The 17439-nt window shown below is 39.7% G+C and overlaps 1 protein-coding gene across 6 annotated transcripts in view; it reads left to right on the plus strand.

The window, feature by feature from the left end:
• Positions 1–17439, plus strand: part of DOCK10 (dedicator of cytokinesis 10) — a 263841-nt gene that overhangs the window by 219682 nt on the left and 26720 nt on the right. For 5 of the 6 annotated variants that reach the window (XM_088021536.1, XM_088021534.1, XM_028105196.1 and 2 more), the window contains exons 35-44: positions 234–355; positions 443–557; positions 644–710; positions 936–983; positions 1757–1858; positions 3841–3965; positions 5466–5578; positions 14465–14602; positions 15283–15465; positions 15994–16104. In XM_088021536.1, coding sequence (XP_087877662.1) covers positions 234–355; positions 443–557; positions 644–710; positions 936–983; positions 1757–1858; positions 3841–3965; positions 5466–5578; positions 14465–14602; positions 15283–15465; positions 15994–16104 — 1124 coding nt within the window. The remainder of the gene's footprint in view (positions 1–233; positions 356–442; positions 558–643; positions 711–935; positions 984–1756; positions 1859–3840; positions 3966–5465; positions 5579–14464; positions 14603–15282; positions 15466–15993; positions 16105–17439) is intronic. The other variant, XM_088021535.1, reaches the window with a different exon arrangement.

A 17439-nucleotide genomic window follows, 5' to 3' on the forward strand; every position in this document is an offset into this window, starting at 1 on the left:
TCCATTTAATTAGGCCTAAATTTTCCTAAATCCTTAATACTGGCGTGGCCATCATGACCATTCTTATGATGTGGCACGTCTTTAATGGCAATTGCAGACTCTGTTATGTCAGTCTTGCCCAACACTGCTACCACCTCAATGCTCAGACATCTTTTTGGGTCATCATTTTAACTCTGTGTGTGTGTGCCCGCTACATCTCATTACCATCTGTGTGCTGTGGCTTGTGTTTGCAGCATTTTCATCAATAGCTATTTCTACAGTAAACCATGCTGACTCCAGAGCCTCCTTAGTGAGTCTTGACTCCAATCCAAGCACCAATGAGAAGAGCAGTGAGAAGACTGACAATTGTGAAAAGGTGGGGCTTCTCTCACAACTACCCAGCACCTTGTGGGTCAGCAGGCTCTCACTTGAACTTAATCCTTCTTTGTTCTTCCACTCCTAGATCCCTCGACCCTTGTCTTTGATAGGGTCGACGCTTCGATTTGACAAGTTAGATCAAGCAGAAACCAGGAGTCTTCTCATGTGCTTTCTTCACATTATGAAGACCATTTCAGAGGGTAAAGAGCTCTTGAAAATTAAATTTTTTAAAAAAGGAAAACTTTGCATTTCCAAGAGTCTCATGCCCCATGGTGTTTCTTTTTAGAGACGCTGATTGCCTATTGGCAAAGAGCACCCAGCCCAGAGGTGTCTGACTTCTTCAGCATCTTGGAGTAAGTTATACAGTTGGTTCGTTAACATTTTTTTCTGGAAGCTTCAAAATAGTTCAGTATGCCATCCTTCATTCTAAGGACCCATATGCTGAACTACCCATCAATAGTAATGCATGAAATATTTAAAGAAAATGTAATATTTTTCTTTTAATGAACTTTAATAAACGGTTTGTATAAATAAAAGGGCATGAATAATTAGAATGTGACTTTTTTTTTCCTTTCTAGTGTTTGTCTTCAAAATTTCAGATACCTAGGGAAACGCAATATAATAAGGTAATAACTTTTAAATTCCAATAGGTCAGTCTGGTCTTTTAAAAAAAGATATGACAAGTAGTGATGTATCCAGTTAGACTTATAGAGATATATGTTAGAAATCTTAAAATGCACATAAGGACTGTAAGGTTGACCTCACAGTAGACATAAGAGTTTAATGATCGCCCTATACCCATAGTAGATCTAGGACTAGTTAAAGCTATTGAGAGAGAAAAGCACAAAACATACATTTCTGAAAGGAAACCGCATTTCCCATATAGTCTGAACTAACTTATCAATCATTTGTATGGATGTAATGTAGAAGATTCCTGTTTAAGAAAATACATCCAATGTGAATAAGTCACAGGAATAAAAGGTACAGCATAGGGAATATAGTCATTGGGTTTGTTTGGGGACAGATGAGGTACACTTGTGGAGACTGCAACATACGTATAGACTCATCACATCACCATGTTGTATACCTAAAACTAATATAACACTATTCTTCAATTAAAAGAAAAGAAAGAAAGAAAGAATATACTCCTAGTAAGCTAAAAAGGAAAATGAATCTGGAATAACTTTTGTGTTGACATCCTTTTCTCATGAGAGACCACGAAGCCCCCAGCACCTTCACTAAACCCCCATTCCCCACTGCCGGAAGAAAATGTGACTCTGTTTTTCACAACATGTGAACTTATTTCATTGTTCAGTAATCACTTTGCCAGTTGCTGTTCTGTGTTTATAAATAAATTACAAATACGGAGCTATGATTAAAACATCAGTTTTCCTTGCAGAAAAATTGCCGCTGCATTTAAATTTGTGCAGTCCACCCAGAACAATGGAACTCTCAAAGGATCTAATCCTTCCTGCCAAGCATCAGGTCCCTTGTCACAATGGTAACATCGCATCTGCTTGATATTTGTAATCTTATTGTGTGTATACGTGTGCGTATATATGTATGTGTATATATGTGTACATACATGTGTATATAGGTATGTATGTACACATATATACCTAGGTATAAATGTATGTGTATATATGTACACGTATATACCTAGGTATATATGTATACGGATGTGTATATATGTATGGGGGTGTGGATGTGCACACACACACACATGTATGTATGCATATACTTCAAACCAAATGCAGATTTCAAGTAACTCTGTGTTTTTCTGAAAAAACTTCTTAGGTACTGCCCGATCTGCCCCGCTAGCTTATGAAGACCTAAGAGGCAAGGATTATGCTTTATTTATGTGCACTAGGGCACAGTGCCATGCATAGGACGAGGGTTAATAGGTACCTTAATTTAATTGAGCCCAAAAAGACATAATTCCAATAAATGACTCATTTAATATTTGCTAACCTCCTAGTGACAAAGTAAAATGCCGAGGTTGTATCTCCCTATTCCTCTCAATGATTGTAATATGTTAGCTGCTGCTAGAGTTCATATTAGAGATCAAATTATTTTTTAAAGGGTCAAGGGCAGTGAGGAAGCATGGATGGTTCCATAAGCTCATGTTAGATTTCCTAGTCATTACACTGATTTAACTAGCATATAGGACCTGGAGTCATCCTTTATTAATCTACCTGGTCGGAAAATTTCGCCCTGAAATCCTACTTTAAATCTCCCCTGAGTCTAGTAAATAAGAATTCTTTGTGAAAATTTTCTCTACTTTGATTTATTCTTCCCAGAGATACCATAATAATATATAATATGAAAATGGCTATATTTTAGAAAGAATTTTAGAAATAGGAAAGTGGTATATAACCAATAAATTATGGAGTAAATTTTGCCTCTTAGTCCATAGAGACTCCTTGAAGTGGCCCCTTGTGTGAAAGTAAATGAGAAAACATAATAGGCATGTTTTGCAAATGGTACTAGAATAGAGGACTATAAACAACGACTTTTCAAGTTTAAAGACAATAATAATGTACCTGAGGTCACTGTAGTTTTGTTAATGTTTGGCCAGTTAGGTTTCAGGTCATTCTTCTTGAATGATCTAGACAAGCCCTGGCCATTCCTACTTTTCCCCTTCTAGAAACAGGATTTTTCCTTGAGGAGTTCCAAACTAAAATAGACTCGTAACCTGGAAATAAACCAGTCCCAAAGGTCTAAGCCATTCAGCCCAGAACCCATTATTTATTGTAGCTTCAGGAATGACCCGGACTCCCCTGGCTACTGAAAACCAAAGTTAGATCTTCTGGGCCTCAAGCCATCCAAAGCATTTGATTTGGCCAGAACCAAATGAGCCTTGAAGTGTGTGACCAAGAGAAAACCATTGCCTTTTCTATAGGCTTGACTCTTCAGGGTATCTCCTATTGCCTGCTTTCCTTAAAAAAAAAAAAAAAAAAAAAATGTTCTATTATGTTGGCCAAATGATAGCTTAAATGAAAGTAAAGAATGGGAAGTGTTCCTACTTCCACATAACACTGGCTCATTCCCCCAGATGGACATGAAAGGAGACATTGAATGAGAACCATTGCAGGCCATTGTCATCGGCCTGGGAACATAGCTGCACTCGGGGCCCCCTTAGCTCTCTCCCTTACCAAGATGGAATCCCATGGAATTCCCATGGAATCGCATGATCTCAATAAACAATAATGAATATGCTTGTTCAGATTTAAATTCAGTATCTGTTATTCTTCTATCATCCTTTGGTATTGATTATCCTTCTGAACCTATTTTTGGCTTAAATAAAATTTCTCTAAAAGTATTCTTAAAACTCCCTTTTATCATGTTGCCTGTAATCAATATTTTTAATACAACATCTCTGTTTAAAAGTCATTTATATTTGACTCAATCTAGAATACTTGATTGAACATCAGTATGTCATATCTCTTGTACTTTAACCATTTCTTCCTATTCAATTTTCAGGATGCATACCACGTCCACTCATGAAGGACATAAGCAGCACAGATCACAAACTTTACCTATAATTCGAGGCAAAAATGCACTTTCAAACCCCAAACTCTTACAGATGTTAGACAATACCATGTCCAGTAAGTAAACAAGAAATAATAGGAATACAATGGTAATCAGTGTTTCTCTAGATGTGTGGAAAACATGAAATGCATTATAATGTCAGAAACATAGGAAATGTTGGCATGCCACCGAGACCACTGCTTTTCAGGCTTGCTGTAGCCCGAGGAATTTTCTTAGAGGGAAAAAAAAACCACCTAGAGAGGTGGTTTAAAAAATGTAGTGTCTCTATAAGGAAGAAAGGAAAAAAGCAAATAGCTCAGTATAATCTGCTGGGTGTAGCTCCTCTGGTATCAAGTGACTTTGCTATTGTCAGTCTTATGGGGGCCTCTCTCAACCAGATTATTACTTTCTGCTCTTTGGGAAGAGGAGTAAGTTGCCCATGTCCCAGAAGCAGTAAGTGTGACATCTTGAACACAATGATGCAGACATTTCAGCTTGTGAATGAGGAAAAATGGACCCAGGGTTTTGTACCATGTACATGTTAGTGACTATGGGCATGTGACCAGAGTTACCTGTTTGAAGGCATGGGCCTTCACCTATAAATACCTTTAGTGCCATTAATGGCCATTAATGCACACTGCCCACAGAGACTGTACATTTAGTCTGTTAGCCTGGGAGCATAAAACTAGACCCAGACTGGGAATGAAAGAAATGTGACTCTGTCAATGCCTACATCAATGGAAAAGAAGAAATAATGGATCACTCTTGTCTACAGCTGACATGAAAAGGGTGCACACACTGTCTTAGTCAGTTTGAGTTACTACAACAAGTTAACAGTCTGGGTGGCTTAAACAACAAACATTTATTTCTCAGAGTTCTGGAAGGGTGGGAGGTCTAAAGTCAAGGTCTTTTTTTTTTTTTAAGATTTTATTTATTTATATGACAGAGAAAGAGATAGCCAGAGCAGGAACACAAGCAGGGAGAGTGGGAGAGGGAGAAGCAGGCTTCCCGCGGAGTGCAGAGCCCGATGCGGGACTCGATTCCAGGATCCTGGGATCATGACCTGAGCTGAAGGCAGACGCTTAACGACTGAGCCACCCAGGCGCCCCTAAAGTCAAGGTCTTAATAGATTTGATGTCTGATGAGAATCCTCTTCCTAGTTTGCAGACATGCAGACATGTTGTGTCCTCACATGACAGAGAGAAACATGATCTTTCTGGTGTCCCTTTTTATAAGAGCACTAATCCATTCATGAGGGCTCCACCCTCATGAGCTAATTACTCCCAAAGATCCCCCCTCCAAATACCATCACACTGGGGATTAGTGCTCCAACATAGGAATCTGGGGGGACACAAACATTCAGTCTATAGCATCCACTAAAGATTCTGTATAGAGTTTTTGACTCAGCCAATAAGGTAATTGAACAAACAAAAGAGCCTTGATTTAATAAATTGATTTAATAAATTGCTTCTCAGAATACCAATAAACATTGAATATGTTATAATAGAAGAAAGACCTTTGTGAGATACTAAAAGTTTTCTTAGACATTTATGCATGTTCTACCTTATATTTTGTAGGCAACTCCAATGAAATAGACATTGTGCACCATGTGGACACAGAGGCCAATATAGCTACAGAGGTCTGCCTGACGATTCTAGACCTGCTGTCCCTCTTCACCCAGATCCACCAGGTAAGCTGACTCTTTTTTTTTTCTTTAAATGTTTTATTGTTATGTTAATCAGCATACATTACATCATTAGTTTTTGATGTAGTGTTCCATGATTCATTGTTTGTGCATAACACCCAGTGTTCCATGCAGTACATGCCCTCTTTAATACCCATCACCAGGCTAACCCATCTCCCCACCCCCCTCCCCTCTAGAACCCTCAGTTTGTTTCTCAGAGTCCATAGTCTCTCATGGTTCATCTCCCCCTCCGATTTCCCCCCTTCATTCTTCCCCTCCTGCTATCTTCTTTTTTCTTTTTTCTTAACATATACTGCATTATTTGTTTCAGAGGTACAGATCTGTGATTCAACAGTCTTGCACAATTCACAGCGCTCACCATAGCACATACCCTCCCCAATGTCTATCACCCAGCCACCCCATCCCTCCCACCCCCCACCACTCCAGCAACCCTCGGTTTGTTTCCTGAGATTAAGAATTCCTCATATCAGTGAGGTCATTTGATACATGTCTTTCTCTGATTGACTTATTTCACTCAGCATAACACCCTCCAGTTCCATCCACGTCGTTGCAAATGGCAAGATCGCATTCCTTTTGATGGCTGCATAATATTCCATTGTGTATATATACCACTTCTTCTTTATCCATTCATCTGTCGATGGACATCTTGGCTCTTTCCACAGTTTGGCTATTGTGGACATTGCTGCTATAAACATTGGGGAGCACGTACCCCTTAGGATCCCTACATTTGTATCTTTGGGGTAAATACCCAGTAGTGCAATTGCTGGATCTTATGGTAGCTCTATTTTCAACTCTTTGAGGAACCTCCGTACTGTTTTCCAGAGTGGTTGCACCAGCTCGCATTGCCACCAACAGTGTGGGAGGGTTCCCCTTTCTCCACATCCCCGCCAGCATCTGTCGTTTCCTGACTTGTTAATTTTAGCCATTCTGACTGGTGTGAGGTGGTATCTCATGGAGGTTTTGATTTGGATTTCCCTGATGCCGAGCGATGTTGAGCACTTTTTAATGTGTCTGTTAGCCATTTGGATGTCTTCTTTGGAAAAATGTCTGTTCATGTCTTCTGCCCATCTCCTGATTGGCTTATTTGTTCTTTGGGTATTGAGTTTGATAAGTTCTTTAAAGATTTTGGATACTAGCCCTTTATCTGATATGTCATTTGCAAATATTTTCTCCCATTCTGTCGGTTGTCTTTTGGTTTTGTGGACTGTTTCTTTTGTTGTGCAAAAGCTTTTTATCTTGATGAAATCCCAATAGTTCATTTTTGCCCTTGCTTCCCTTGCTTTTGGTGATGTTTCTAGGAAGAAGTTGCTGTAGCTGAGGTCGAAGAGGTTGCTGCCCCCGTGTTCTCCTTTAGGATTTTGATGGACTCTTGTCTCACGTTTAGGTCTTTCAAACATTTGGAGTCTATTTTTGTGTGTGGTGTAAGGAAATGGTCCAGTTTCATTTTTCTGCATGTGGCTGTCCAATTTTCCCAACACCGTATGTTGAAGAGACTGTCTTTTTTCCATTGGACATTCTTTCCTGCTTTGTCAAAGATGAGTTGACCATAGAGTTGAGGGTCCATTTCTGGGCTCTCGAATCTGTTCCATTGATCGATGTGTCTGTTTTTGTGCCAGCACCATACTGTCTTGATGATGACAGCTTTGTAATAGAGCTGGAAGTCTGGAATTGTGATGCCGCCAGCTTTGCTTTTCTTTTTCAATATTCCTCTGGCTATTCAGGGTCTCTTCTGGTTCCATGCAAATTTTAGGATTATTTGTTCCATTTCTTTGAAAAAAGTGGATGGTATTTTGATGGGGATTGCATTGAATGTGTAGCTTGCTCTAGGTAGCATTGACATCTTCCCAATGTTTGTTCTTCCAATCCATGAGCATGGAACGTTTTTCCATTTCTTTGTGTCTTCTTCAATTTCTTTCATGAGTATTTTATAGTTTTCTGAGTACAGATCCTTTGCCTCTTTGGTTAAATTTATTCCTAGGTATCTTATGGTTTTGGGTGCAATTGTAAACGGGATCGACTCCTTGATTTGTCTCTCTTCTGTCTTGTTGTTGGTGTATAGGAATGCCACTGATTTCTGTGCATTGATTTTGGATCCTGCTACTTTACTGAATTCTTGTATGAGTTCTAGCAGTTTTGGGGTGGAGTCTTTTGGGTTTTCCACATACAGTATCATATCATCTGCAAAGAGTGAGAGTTTGACTTCCTCTTTGCCGATTTGGATGCCTTTGATTTCTTTTTGTTGTCTGATTGCTGTGGTTAGGACTTCTAATACTATGTTGAATAGCAGTGGTGAGAGTGGACATCCCTGCCGCGTTCCTGACCTTAGGGGAAAAGCTCTCAGCTTTTCCCCATTGAGAATGATATTCGCTGTAGGTTTTTCATAGATGGCTTTTATGATATTGAGGTATGTACCCTCTATCCCTATATTCTGAAGAGTTTTGATCAAGAAAGGATGCTGTACTTTGTCAAATCCTTTTTCTGCATCTATTGAGAGGATCCTATGATTCTTGTTCTTTCTTTTGTTAATGTACTGTATTACGTTGATTGATTTGTGGATGTTGAACCAACCTTGCAGCCCAAGGATAAATCCCACTTGGTCGTGGTGAATAATCCTTTTAATGTACTGTTGGATCCTATTGGCTAGTATTTTGGTGAGAATTTTTGCATCCATGTTCATCAAGGATATTGGTCTGTAGTTCTCCTTTTTGATGAGTTCTTTGGTTTTGGGATCAAGGTAATGGTGGCCTCATAAAATGAGTTTGGAATTTTTCCTTCCATTTCTATTTTTTGGAACAGTTTCAGGAGAATAGGTATTAATTCTTCTTTAAATGTCTGATAGAATTCCCCTGGGAAGCCATCTGGCCTTGGGCTTTTGTTTGTTGGGAGATTTTTGATGACTGCTTCAATTTCCTTAGTGGTTATAGGTCTTTTCAGGGTTTCTATTTCTTCCTGATTCAGTTTTGGTAGTTGATACATCTCTAGGAATGCATCCATTTCTTCCAGGTTATCTAATTTGCTGGCATAGAGTTGCTCATAATATGTTCTTATAATTGTTTGTATTTCTTTGGTGTTGGTTGTGATCTCTCCTCTTTCATTGATGATTTTGTTGATTTGGGTCATTTCTCTTTTCTTTTTGGTAAGTCTGGCCAGGGGTTTATCAATCTTGTTAATTCTTTCAAAGAACCAGCTCCTAGGTTCGTTGATCTGTTCTATTGTTCTTTTGGTTTCTATTTCATTGATTTCTGCTCTGATCTTTATTATTTCTCTTCTCCTGCTGGGTTTAGGCTTTCTTTGCTGTTCTTTCTCCAGCTCCTTTAGGTGTAGGGTTAGGTTGTGTATTTGAGACCTTTCTTGTTTCTTGAGAAAGGCTTGGATTGCTATATACTTTCCTCTCAGGACTGCCTTTGCTGTATCCCAAAGATTTTGAACAGCTGTGTTTTCATTTTCATTTGTTTCCATGAATTTTTTTAATTCTTCTTTAATTTCCTGGTTGACCCATTCATTCCTTAGTAAGATGCTCTTTAGCCTCCATGCATTTGAGTTGTTTCCAACTTTCCTCTTGTGATTGAGTTCTAGTTTCAAAGCATTGTGGTCTGAAAATATGCAGGGAATAATCCCAGTCTTTTGGTACCGGTTGAGACCTGATTTGTAACCTAGGATGTGATCAATACTGGAGAATGTTCCATGGGCACTAGAGAAGAATGTGTATTCCGTTGCTTTGGGATGGAATGTTCTGAATATGTCTGTGAAGTCCATTTGGTCCAGTGTGTCATTTAAAGTCTTTATTTCCTTGTTGATCTTTTGCTTAGATGATCTGTGCATTTCAGTCAGGGGGGTGTTAAAGTCTCCCACTATTATTGTATTGCTGTCAATGTGTTTCTTCGCTTTTGTTATTAATTGCCTTATATAATTGGCTGCTCCCATGTTCGGGGCATAGATATTTACAATTGTTAGATCTTCTTGTTGGATAGAACCTTTAAGTAGGATATAGTGTCCTTCCTCATCTCTTATTACAGTCTTTGGTTTAAAATCTAATTTGTCTGATATAAGAATTGCCACCCCAGCTTTCTTTTGGTGTCCATTAGCATGGTAAATGGTTTTCCACCCCCTCACTTTCAATGTGGGGGTGTCTTTGGGTCTAAAATGAGTCTCTTGCAGACAGCATATTGATGGGTCTTGTTTTTTAATCCAATCTGATAGCCTGTGTCTTTTCATTGGGGCATTTAGCCCATTTACATTCAGGGTAACTATTGAAAGGTATGAATGTAGTGCCATTGTATTGCCTGTAAGGTGACTGTTACTGTATATTGTCTCTGTTCCTTTCTGATCTGTGCTGCTTTTAGGCTCTCTTTTTGCTCAGAGGACCCCTTTCAATATTTCTTGGAGGGCTGGTTTCGTGTTTGCAAATTCCTTTAGTTTTTGTTTGTCCTGGAAGCTTTTTGTCTCTCCTTCAATTTTCAATGAGAGCCTAGCTGGATATAGTAGTCTTGGCTGCATATTTTTCTCGTTTAGTGCTCTGAAGATATCATTCCAGTCCTTTCTGTCCTGCCAGGTCTCTGTGGATAGGTCTGTTGCCAATCTAATGTTTCTACCATTGTAGGTTACATATTTCTTCTCCTGAGCTGCTTTCAGGATTTTTTCTTTGTCTCTGAGACACGTAAGTTTTACTATTAGATGTCGGGGTGTTTACCTATTTTTATCGATTTTGAGAGGGGTTCTCTGTGCCTCCTGGATTTTGATGCCTGTTTCTTTCCTCACATTAGGGAAGTTCTCTGCTATTATTTGCTCCAATATACCTTCTGCCCCTCTCTCTCTTTCTTCTTCTTCTGGGATCCCAATTATTCTAATGTTGTTTCATCTTATCGTATCGCTTATCTCTCGAATTCTGCCCTCGTGATCCTGTAGTTGTTTCTCTCTCTTTTTCTCAGCCTCTTTATTTTCCATCATTTGGTCTTCTATATCGCTGATTCTCTCTTCTGCCTCATTTATCCTAGCAGTTAGTGCCCCCATTTTTTATTGCACCTCATTTATAGCCTTTTTGATTTCGACTTGTTTAGATTTTGGTTCTTTTATTTCTCCAGAAAGGGTTTCTCTAATAACTCCCACGCTTTTTTCAAGCCCAGCTAGTATCTTTAAAGTCATGATTCTGAACTCTAGGTCCGACATCGTACTAATGTCCGTATTGAGTAGGTCCCTGGCTGATGGTACTATCTCTTGTTCTTTTTGCTGAGGTGATTTTTTTCATCTTGTCATTTTGTCCAGAGGAGAATAGATGAATGAGAGAACAAAATGCCAACAGGTTAAGAACGTCCCCAGCAAATATACTCTATACAAATCAGAAAAGACCTGAAACCAGGGGAAAAGAAAGGGAAAGAAAGAAAAAAGAAAGAGAAAAGAAAGAAAGGGGAAAAAAACCAAAAAGAAGAAGATTAAAAACAAAAAGAGAACAGTACAAAAAAAAAAACGAATATGATCAAATATGATCAGGTTAGTGCATAGATCAGTGCCACAGACTAGATTTTGGGCATATTTTGGTCTGTTAGGAAAAAGTGCCTCCTAAAATTTTAAAGGAAGAAAGACTTATATATGTACAAAATAAGGGGTGATACAATGAAGGGATGGAAGATGACTGTAAAGATGAAAATTATAAAAGATTTTATAAAAGGAATTGATACGATAAGAAGTTTGAAAAAAGAAAGAAGAAGATTTAAAAAAAAAAGGGAGAGAATGTGATCAGGCAGGAGACTAGAACAAAGCCATACACTAGTGATTTAGGGTATATTTTGATCTGTTAGAAGAAACTGTATCTCAAAATTTTAAAGAGAGAACAACTTATATATATATATGCCAAAAATAAGGGTAACTATTATGAAGGGATAAAATATGACTCTAAAAATGAAAAATAATGTTTTTTTTTAAAAAGGGATTGATAAGATGTTGGTTGAAAAAGGGAAAAAGAGAAATTAAAAAAAAACAGTTAAAAAAATTAACTTTGAAAAACTAATGAATCATGGTAAAAAAAAAAGCCATGAATTCTATGTGCAGTATTCCCCTAGTGCTGGAGTTCTCCCTTTCTCATTGATCGGTAAACTTGGTCTTGGCTTGCTGGCTGTTCGTGCTGATCTTCTGGGGGAGGGGCCTGTTGCCATGGTTCCCAAATGTCTTTGCCGGAGGCGGAATTGCCTTGCCCTTGTCGGTCCCGGCTAAGTAATCTGCTTGGGTTTGCTCTCAGGAGCTTTTGTTCCCTGCAAGCTCTCGGTACAGCTTTGGAGGAGGACAGTGAAAATGGCGGCCTCCCAATCTCCGTCCCAGAGGAGGCAAGAAGTCGGGGCTCCGCTCCTCAGTGCACCCCCAGAGGAAAGCAGTCCCTCCCATCTCCCTGGTCTCTGGCCGCACTCCGTGCTCATCCGGCCTGTGACCGAGCGTTTCTATCTCTGGCACCTGACCCCGTGTGGAGTCTCCAAACCCAGCAGATCCCTGCGGTGCGCTCCCGCGCCGCTCCTCCCGGGGGAGGAAGGGGAATCTCCCCGGCTCTGCCACTTGTTGGGTCCCTGCTGGAGGAGCAGTGGCCCGACTGGGCCGCGGATCACGGTTTATGGCAACCCCGAGCTGAGAGCCCGCGCCTCGGCTCCGTCTCTGCAGCCGGCTTCCCCTGCTCTGATACCTGGGAGCTCTGCCGCACTCAGGCACCCCCGGTCTTTCTGTGACCCCAAGGGTCCTGAGACCACACTGTCCCGCGAGGGTTCCACCCCCCGCTTAGCCACTGCAGCGACGTCCCTCAGCGGAGCCGACTTCTAAAAGTTCCGATTTTGGGCTCCGCGGCTCTAGCACTTGCCAGAAGCGGCCGACAGAGGCCCCTCCCCCGCCGTCTATCCTCCCGAATATCGCCTCAGATTCACTTCTCCGCACGTCCTACCTTCCAGTAAGTGGTCGCTTCTCTGTTCAGAGAGTTGTTGCTACTCTCCTCTTCGATCTCCTGTTGAGTTCGTAGGTGTTCAGAATGGTTTGAACCCTATCCAGCTGAATTCCTGAGACCAGACGAAATCCAGGTCTCCTACTCCTCCGCCATCTTGCTCCGCCCCCCAGTCGGCTTGGCCCTGGGCTTTTGTTTGTTGGGAGATTTTTGATGACCGCTTCAATTTCCTTAGTGGTTATAGGTCTGTTCAGGTTTTCTATTTCTTCCTGGTTCAGTTTTGGTAGTTGATACATCTCTAGGAATGCATCCATTTCTTCCAGGTTATCTAATTTGCTTCACCAGGTAAGTTGATTCTAACATCTTTGGCAACCATCATAAAATGGGAGGAAGAAAAGTCATGGGAAGTCAAGAACATGTTTTATGAAATCAAGTAACCTTACATAAATCAACCTAAGTGTGAATGGAAAAAATTTGAAAGATGAGATTCAGAATTTATCAGAAGTTGACTACTGCTCAAATGACATATGTACATACATATGTCACTATCATCAAATAATAAACATTTTTCCTTATTCCTCCTGCTTCACTCTCAGACAAGCCAGGCTGAGGGAGAGTGTGACTCTACTTTTTCAGTCTCAAGGGGAGAGACAAATGACAGCTAGATCCAACAGACTAATAATGATGAGCATATTTTCGTGTGCTTATTTGTCATCTGTGTGATTTTGGTGAAATAATACCACTACATACTATTAGAATGACTACATTTTAAAAAACTGACCATACCAACTTTTGGCAAGGATATGGAAAAACTGGAACTCTCATCCACTGATGGTGGGAATGCAAACACTCTGGAAAACAGGGTAGCAGTCTAAAATGTTAAACATGTGTCTATCATGTGACCAGCCATTTCAATATTGAGAATTTACCCAGGCATCTGGTCACTTGGTCATTTACAAGCATTTGGTCACACAAAACTGTGTACACAAATATTCAGAGAAGCCTTATTTTTAATAAACCCTGAAAACAACCCAAATGTACATCAACAGGTGAATGGATTTTAAAAATGGTGGTATATCCATATAATAGAATACTGCTCATCACTGCATAGTGAAAGAAGGGAACAAAAAGAGTATTGTATATTTCCATTTACATAAAATTTTATAAATGCAAACTATAGAAATTACATGTCAGTTATACCTCAGTAGAGATATTTAAAATATTAGCTCAATCTAATGAGCTTACAGATGTTCAGGGTTGAACTAGCAATAGTTGGATCCACTGAATAAAGTCTACACCAAACAGAATGATTATGCCAAGAAAGCTCTGCTTTCAGGTGAAATGTCATCATGGCGGTAGAAAAAGCAAAAACCGTATTTTAATTCTTTATTACTCAGTGAAAATGTCAGTCAAATCTCAGACGTCACAAAGTCACTACCAATGCCTACGAGGACCTGCCTCCCTGTGATCTCATCTGTAACCTCATCTTCTACCTCTCTCCTCATCTTGGCCCATGCCCCATGCTCAGGCTGTTCTGCTTTTTTTTTTTTTTTTTCCAACCTTGAACTCATAAGCTTCTTCCCAATTCATATCCCTGGTACTCTCTCTTTCTCTTTCCTTAGTCCCTTCAGATCAGCGCATCGCCAATTCCTTTAGCTCACATGTCAGTTCATCCATTAAAGAGGTCTTGACTAACTACCTTATCTAGGGTAACCCTATGCCCTAAGCAGTTACTTTTTATTATATCCTATCATTCTGCTCTATTTTCTTATTTAGTAATTTTTTCAATCAGTGCTGTGTAAGTTTCAGTGGGAACATAGACTTTATCTCCTTATTCAACACTATTTCCAGTGCCTACAATTGTGCCTACCACATAGTAGGTTCACAATAAATATCTTTTGAAAAAAATACAGTTGTCCTTTAACTCATCCTAAATAACTTCTGTGTTAAATTTCCAGAGACAGCTCCAACAATCTGAATGTCAAAATTCAACGATGAAGAGGGTCTTTGACACCTACATGCTCTTTTTCCAAGTCAACCAGTCAGCCACAGCGCTGAAGCATGTATTTGCCTCCTTGAGACTGTTTGTATGCAAGGTAAGCATTCTCCTGGTTCCAGTGAAAGCTAGGGGAAAGATGATGATAGACACATATTAATCTTGACATGTCTCAGTGTGGAGGAAAGAAGGCTTGTTTTCTTCAATTTTGGTTTATGTGGTTTTATTAGACTATTTGGGGGTTTTAATAAGCCATTTGATTCATGGTCTGAAAATAAGTTCACAGCCTTGACAGCCTATCGGCTGGGATATCAAAAGGGAATAAAATTAATAGCTAACCATCTTTTTTTGGGGTTCTCAGTGTTTGCGGCAGAGTTAGGTAAAATGCACGTCATCAACTGTGATGTCCATTCATGCCAAGTAAAATTGCCACATTAAAATAGAGCTACCACCTTTGAGGATCCCTGTGGTTTTACAATGTTGGGTCAACAGAAAGCATTTCAAAGCTCTCAGTCCCTGGTTCTGGTTTGTCATTTGTTATTGATGCATGGGAGACTTACCATGTAGAGAATGATTATTTCTGGGGAAAAAAAAGAAATATTAATATAGACTTAAATAAATACAATTCTATCCCCTCCACTTGCAAATAGAAGAAAAAGACAAGGTTGAAAAAAAAAAAAAAAAGAAGGTGGATTGTGTTTTAAGGAATTCTAAAATTGGGCATAAACAGAGCAACTTGAAAGCATGGTCGGCCCTTAACCAGTCCTTCTATTTCCATAGTTTCCTTCAGCATTCTTTCAGGGGCCAGCCGACCTGTGTGGATCGTTCTGCTATGAAGTCCTGAAATGCTGTAACCACAGGTCACGGTCAACACAGACTGAAGCATCAGCACTTCTGTACTTTTTCATGAGAAAGAATTTTGAATTTAACAAGCAAAAGTCAATTGTCCGGTCCCACTTACAAGTAAGTGCTGCCAAATTTCAGTAATTTGTTGTGAAAACCACTCGTCTGTTCCAGCGCTGATAAAAGGCTCCTGGCCCCAGGGCAAGAGCTACAAACTCCTCTGCCAAAGCCCTCCTTAAAGACGCTCAGCACACTCAACTCTCACTCAGAGGAAGAGGGCAGCTGGGCAGAAATCAGCAAAGCCCATAACTCCACTTGGACTTTTCCTTTCTTCTGCCAGGGAACAGAATCAAATAGAATACACGACTCGGTAAACCATGGCTATCTCTAGGATGCCAAACCCCACCAGATTCTGCACACAGAAATGTGTTTCTTTAAGGCACCCCAAGATTCCTGCAACCTTCTTATATAAATATTTTAAATTATAGGAAACGCCCTAGATGACCTGACCTTCTGAAAATTTAATGCATGAAGATGCTGCTTTGGACCCACAGGGAGAAATCAATGATACATTCATCCAGTAATTTCTTTAAAATTACTATTTCTGAGTTACCATTTTTGAAGTTTCATTGTTCTTTTCTCTTCTAGCTCATCAAGGCCGTAAGCCAGTTGATAGCCGATGCTGGGATTGGAGGCTCTAGGTTTCAACATTCCCTTGCAATTACCAATAATTTTGCTAATGGAGACAAGCAGATGAAAGTAAGAAAAGCCTTGTGGACATTTTCAAAGATTTAGGAATAAGACTAAACTGAATGATTGTGTGAAATATCAAAATCATGAAAAAATACAGGTTTTGTATTTTGTTTGTTGAGACTTGAACTGAGTGTAATGTTGAGTTTGCTTGTTTGAATTAACAAACAGCTCTGACCACTGTCAGTCTGTCATCTGTTAAGTGGAATTAGCAAGATGTGTGATTGGATGGGATATAATAAGAAAACTAACCACAAACATCCAGAAATACAGTGATTCCCTCATACTCCTATTCTTGGTCAAATTTTTTGGATCTTTCTTTTACAAATTTCTGAAGACTTAAAAAAAAGAGTTTCTGAAGACTTCTTTAGTCACAGTACTGAAAAGTCCAGGGATAGAGTTGGGCATCAGGCATGGCTCAGCTCAACCCAGGGATTAAAATAATGTTTCCACATTAATTCAAAAAGATAGCTGCACCCCCACATTCATAGTAGCATTATTTACAATAGCCAACGCATGGAAACAAGCTAAGGGTCCATCAGTGAATGAATGGATAAAGCAGTTGTGGTGTACATATTCAATGGAAGATGTCAGGTACAACATGATGACTTTAGCTAACACTGTTCCTGCTATATAGAAAAGTTAACTGTTAAGTGAGAAAATCCTGAGTTGTCATCATATGGGGAATTTTTTTTTCCTTTTTCCTTTTTTTCTTTCTTTCCCTTGTACTGCATCTACATGGGCAGATGGATGTGAGCTGAAGCGATTGTGGTACTCATTTCACAATATATATACATCAAACCGCCATGCTGTATGCCTTAAACTCATCCAGTGATGTATGTCAGTTACTTCTGAATAAAACTGGAAATAAATTTTTAATAAAGAAGTTTTTTTAATTAAACAAATCATCATGTTTTCAGGCCCCCTTCCCCTACTGCCTCGATTTTCGCCACTCTATCTCTCAGTTCAGTATTCCTCTTTGTTTACTTCATTCACAAGCAGGCTCTCCCCATGAGCTTACTCTCTCAGAAATTCTGAGGACACTGGAGTATCCTATAAATGGAAAAAAAATGCATCAGGGCACCTGGGTGGCACAGCCACCTAAGTGTCTGCCTTCATGGTCCCGGGGTCCTGGGATCAAGTTCTGTGTGGGGCTACCTGCTCAGCAGGGAATCTGCTTCTCCCTCTCTGTCTGCCCCTCCCCCTCTCCCTCAGCTCATGCTATCTTTCTCTCAAGTCTCAAATAAATAAAGAAAATTGTTTAAAAAAGAAAAGAATAGAAAAGAAAAAGCATCTCATCCTGTAGTGCCAATCGAAGTCCCAGGCCTGAATCTCTTTGTCTAA

Source organism: Eumetopias jubatus, unplaced genomic scaffold, assembly GCF_037043125.1.
Source record: "Eumetopias jubatus isolate StellerSeaLion01/CBP00866 unplaced genomic scaffold, mEumJub1_p1.0 scaffold_3, whole genome shotgun sequence".
In the NCBI taxonomy this organism is placed as follows: domain Eukaryota; kingdom Metazoa; phylum Chordata; class Mammalia; order Carnivora; family Otariidae; genus Eumetopias; species Eumetopias jubatus.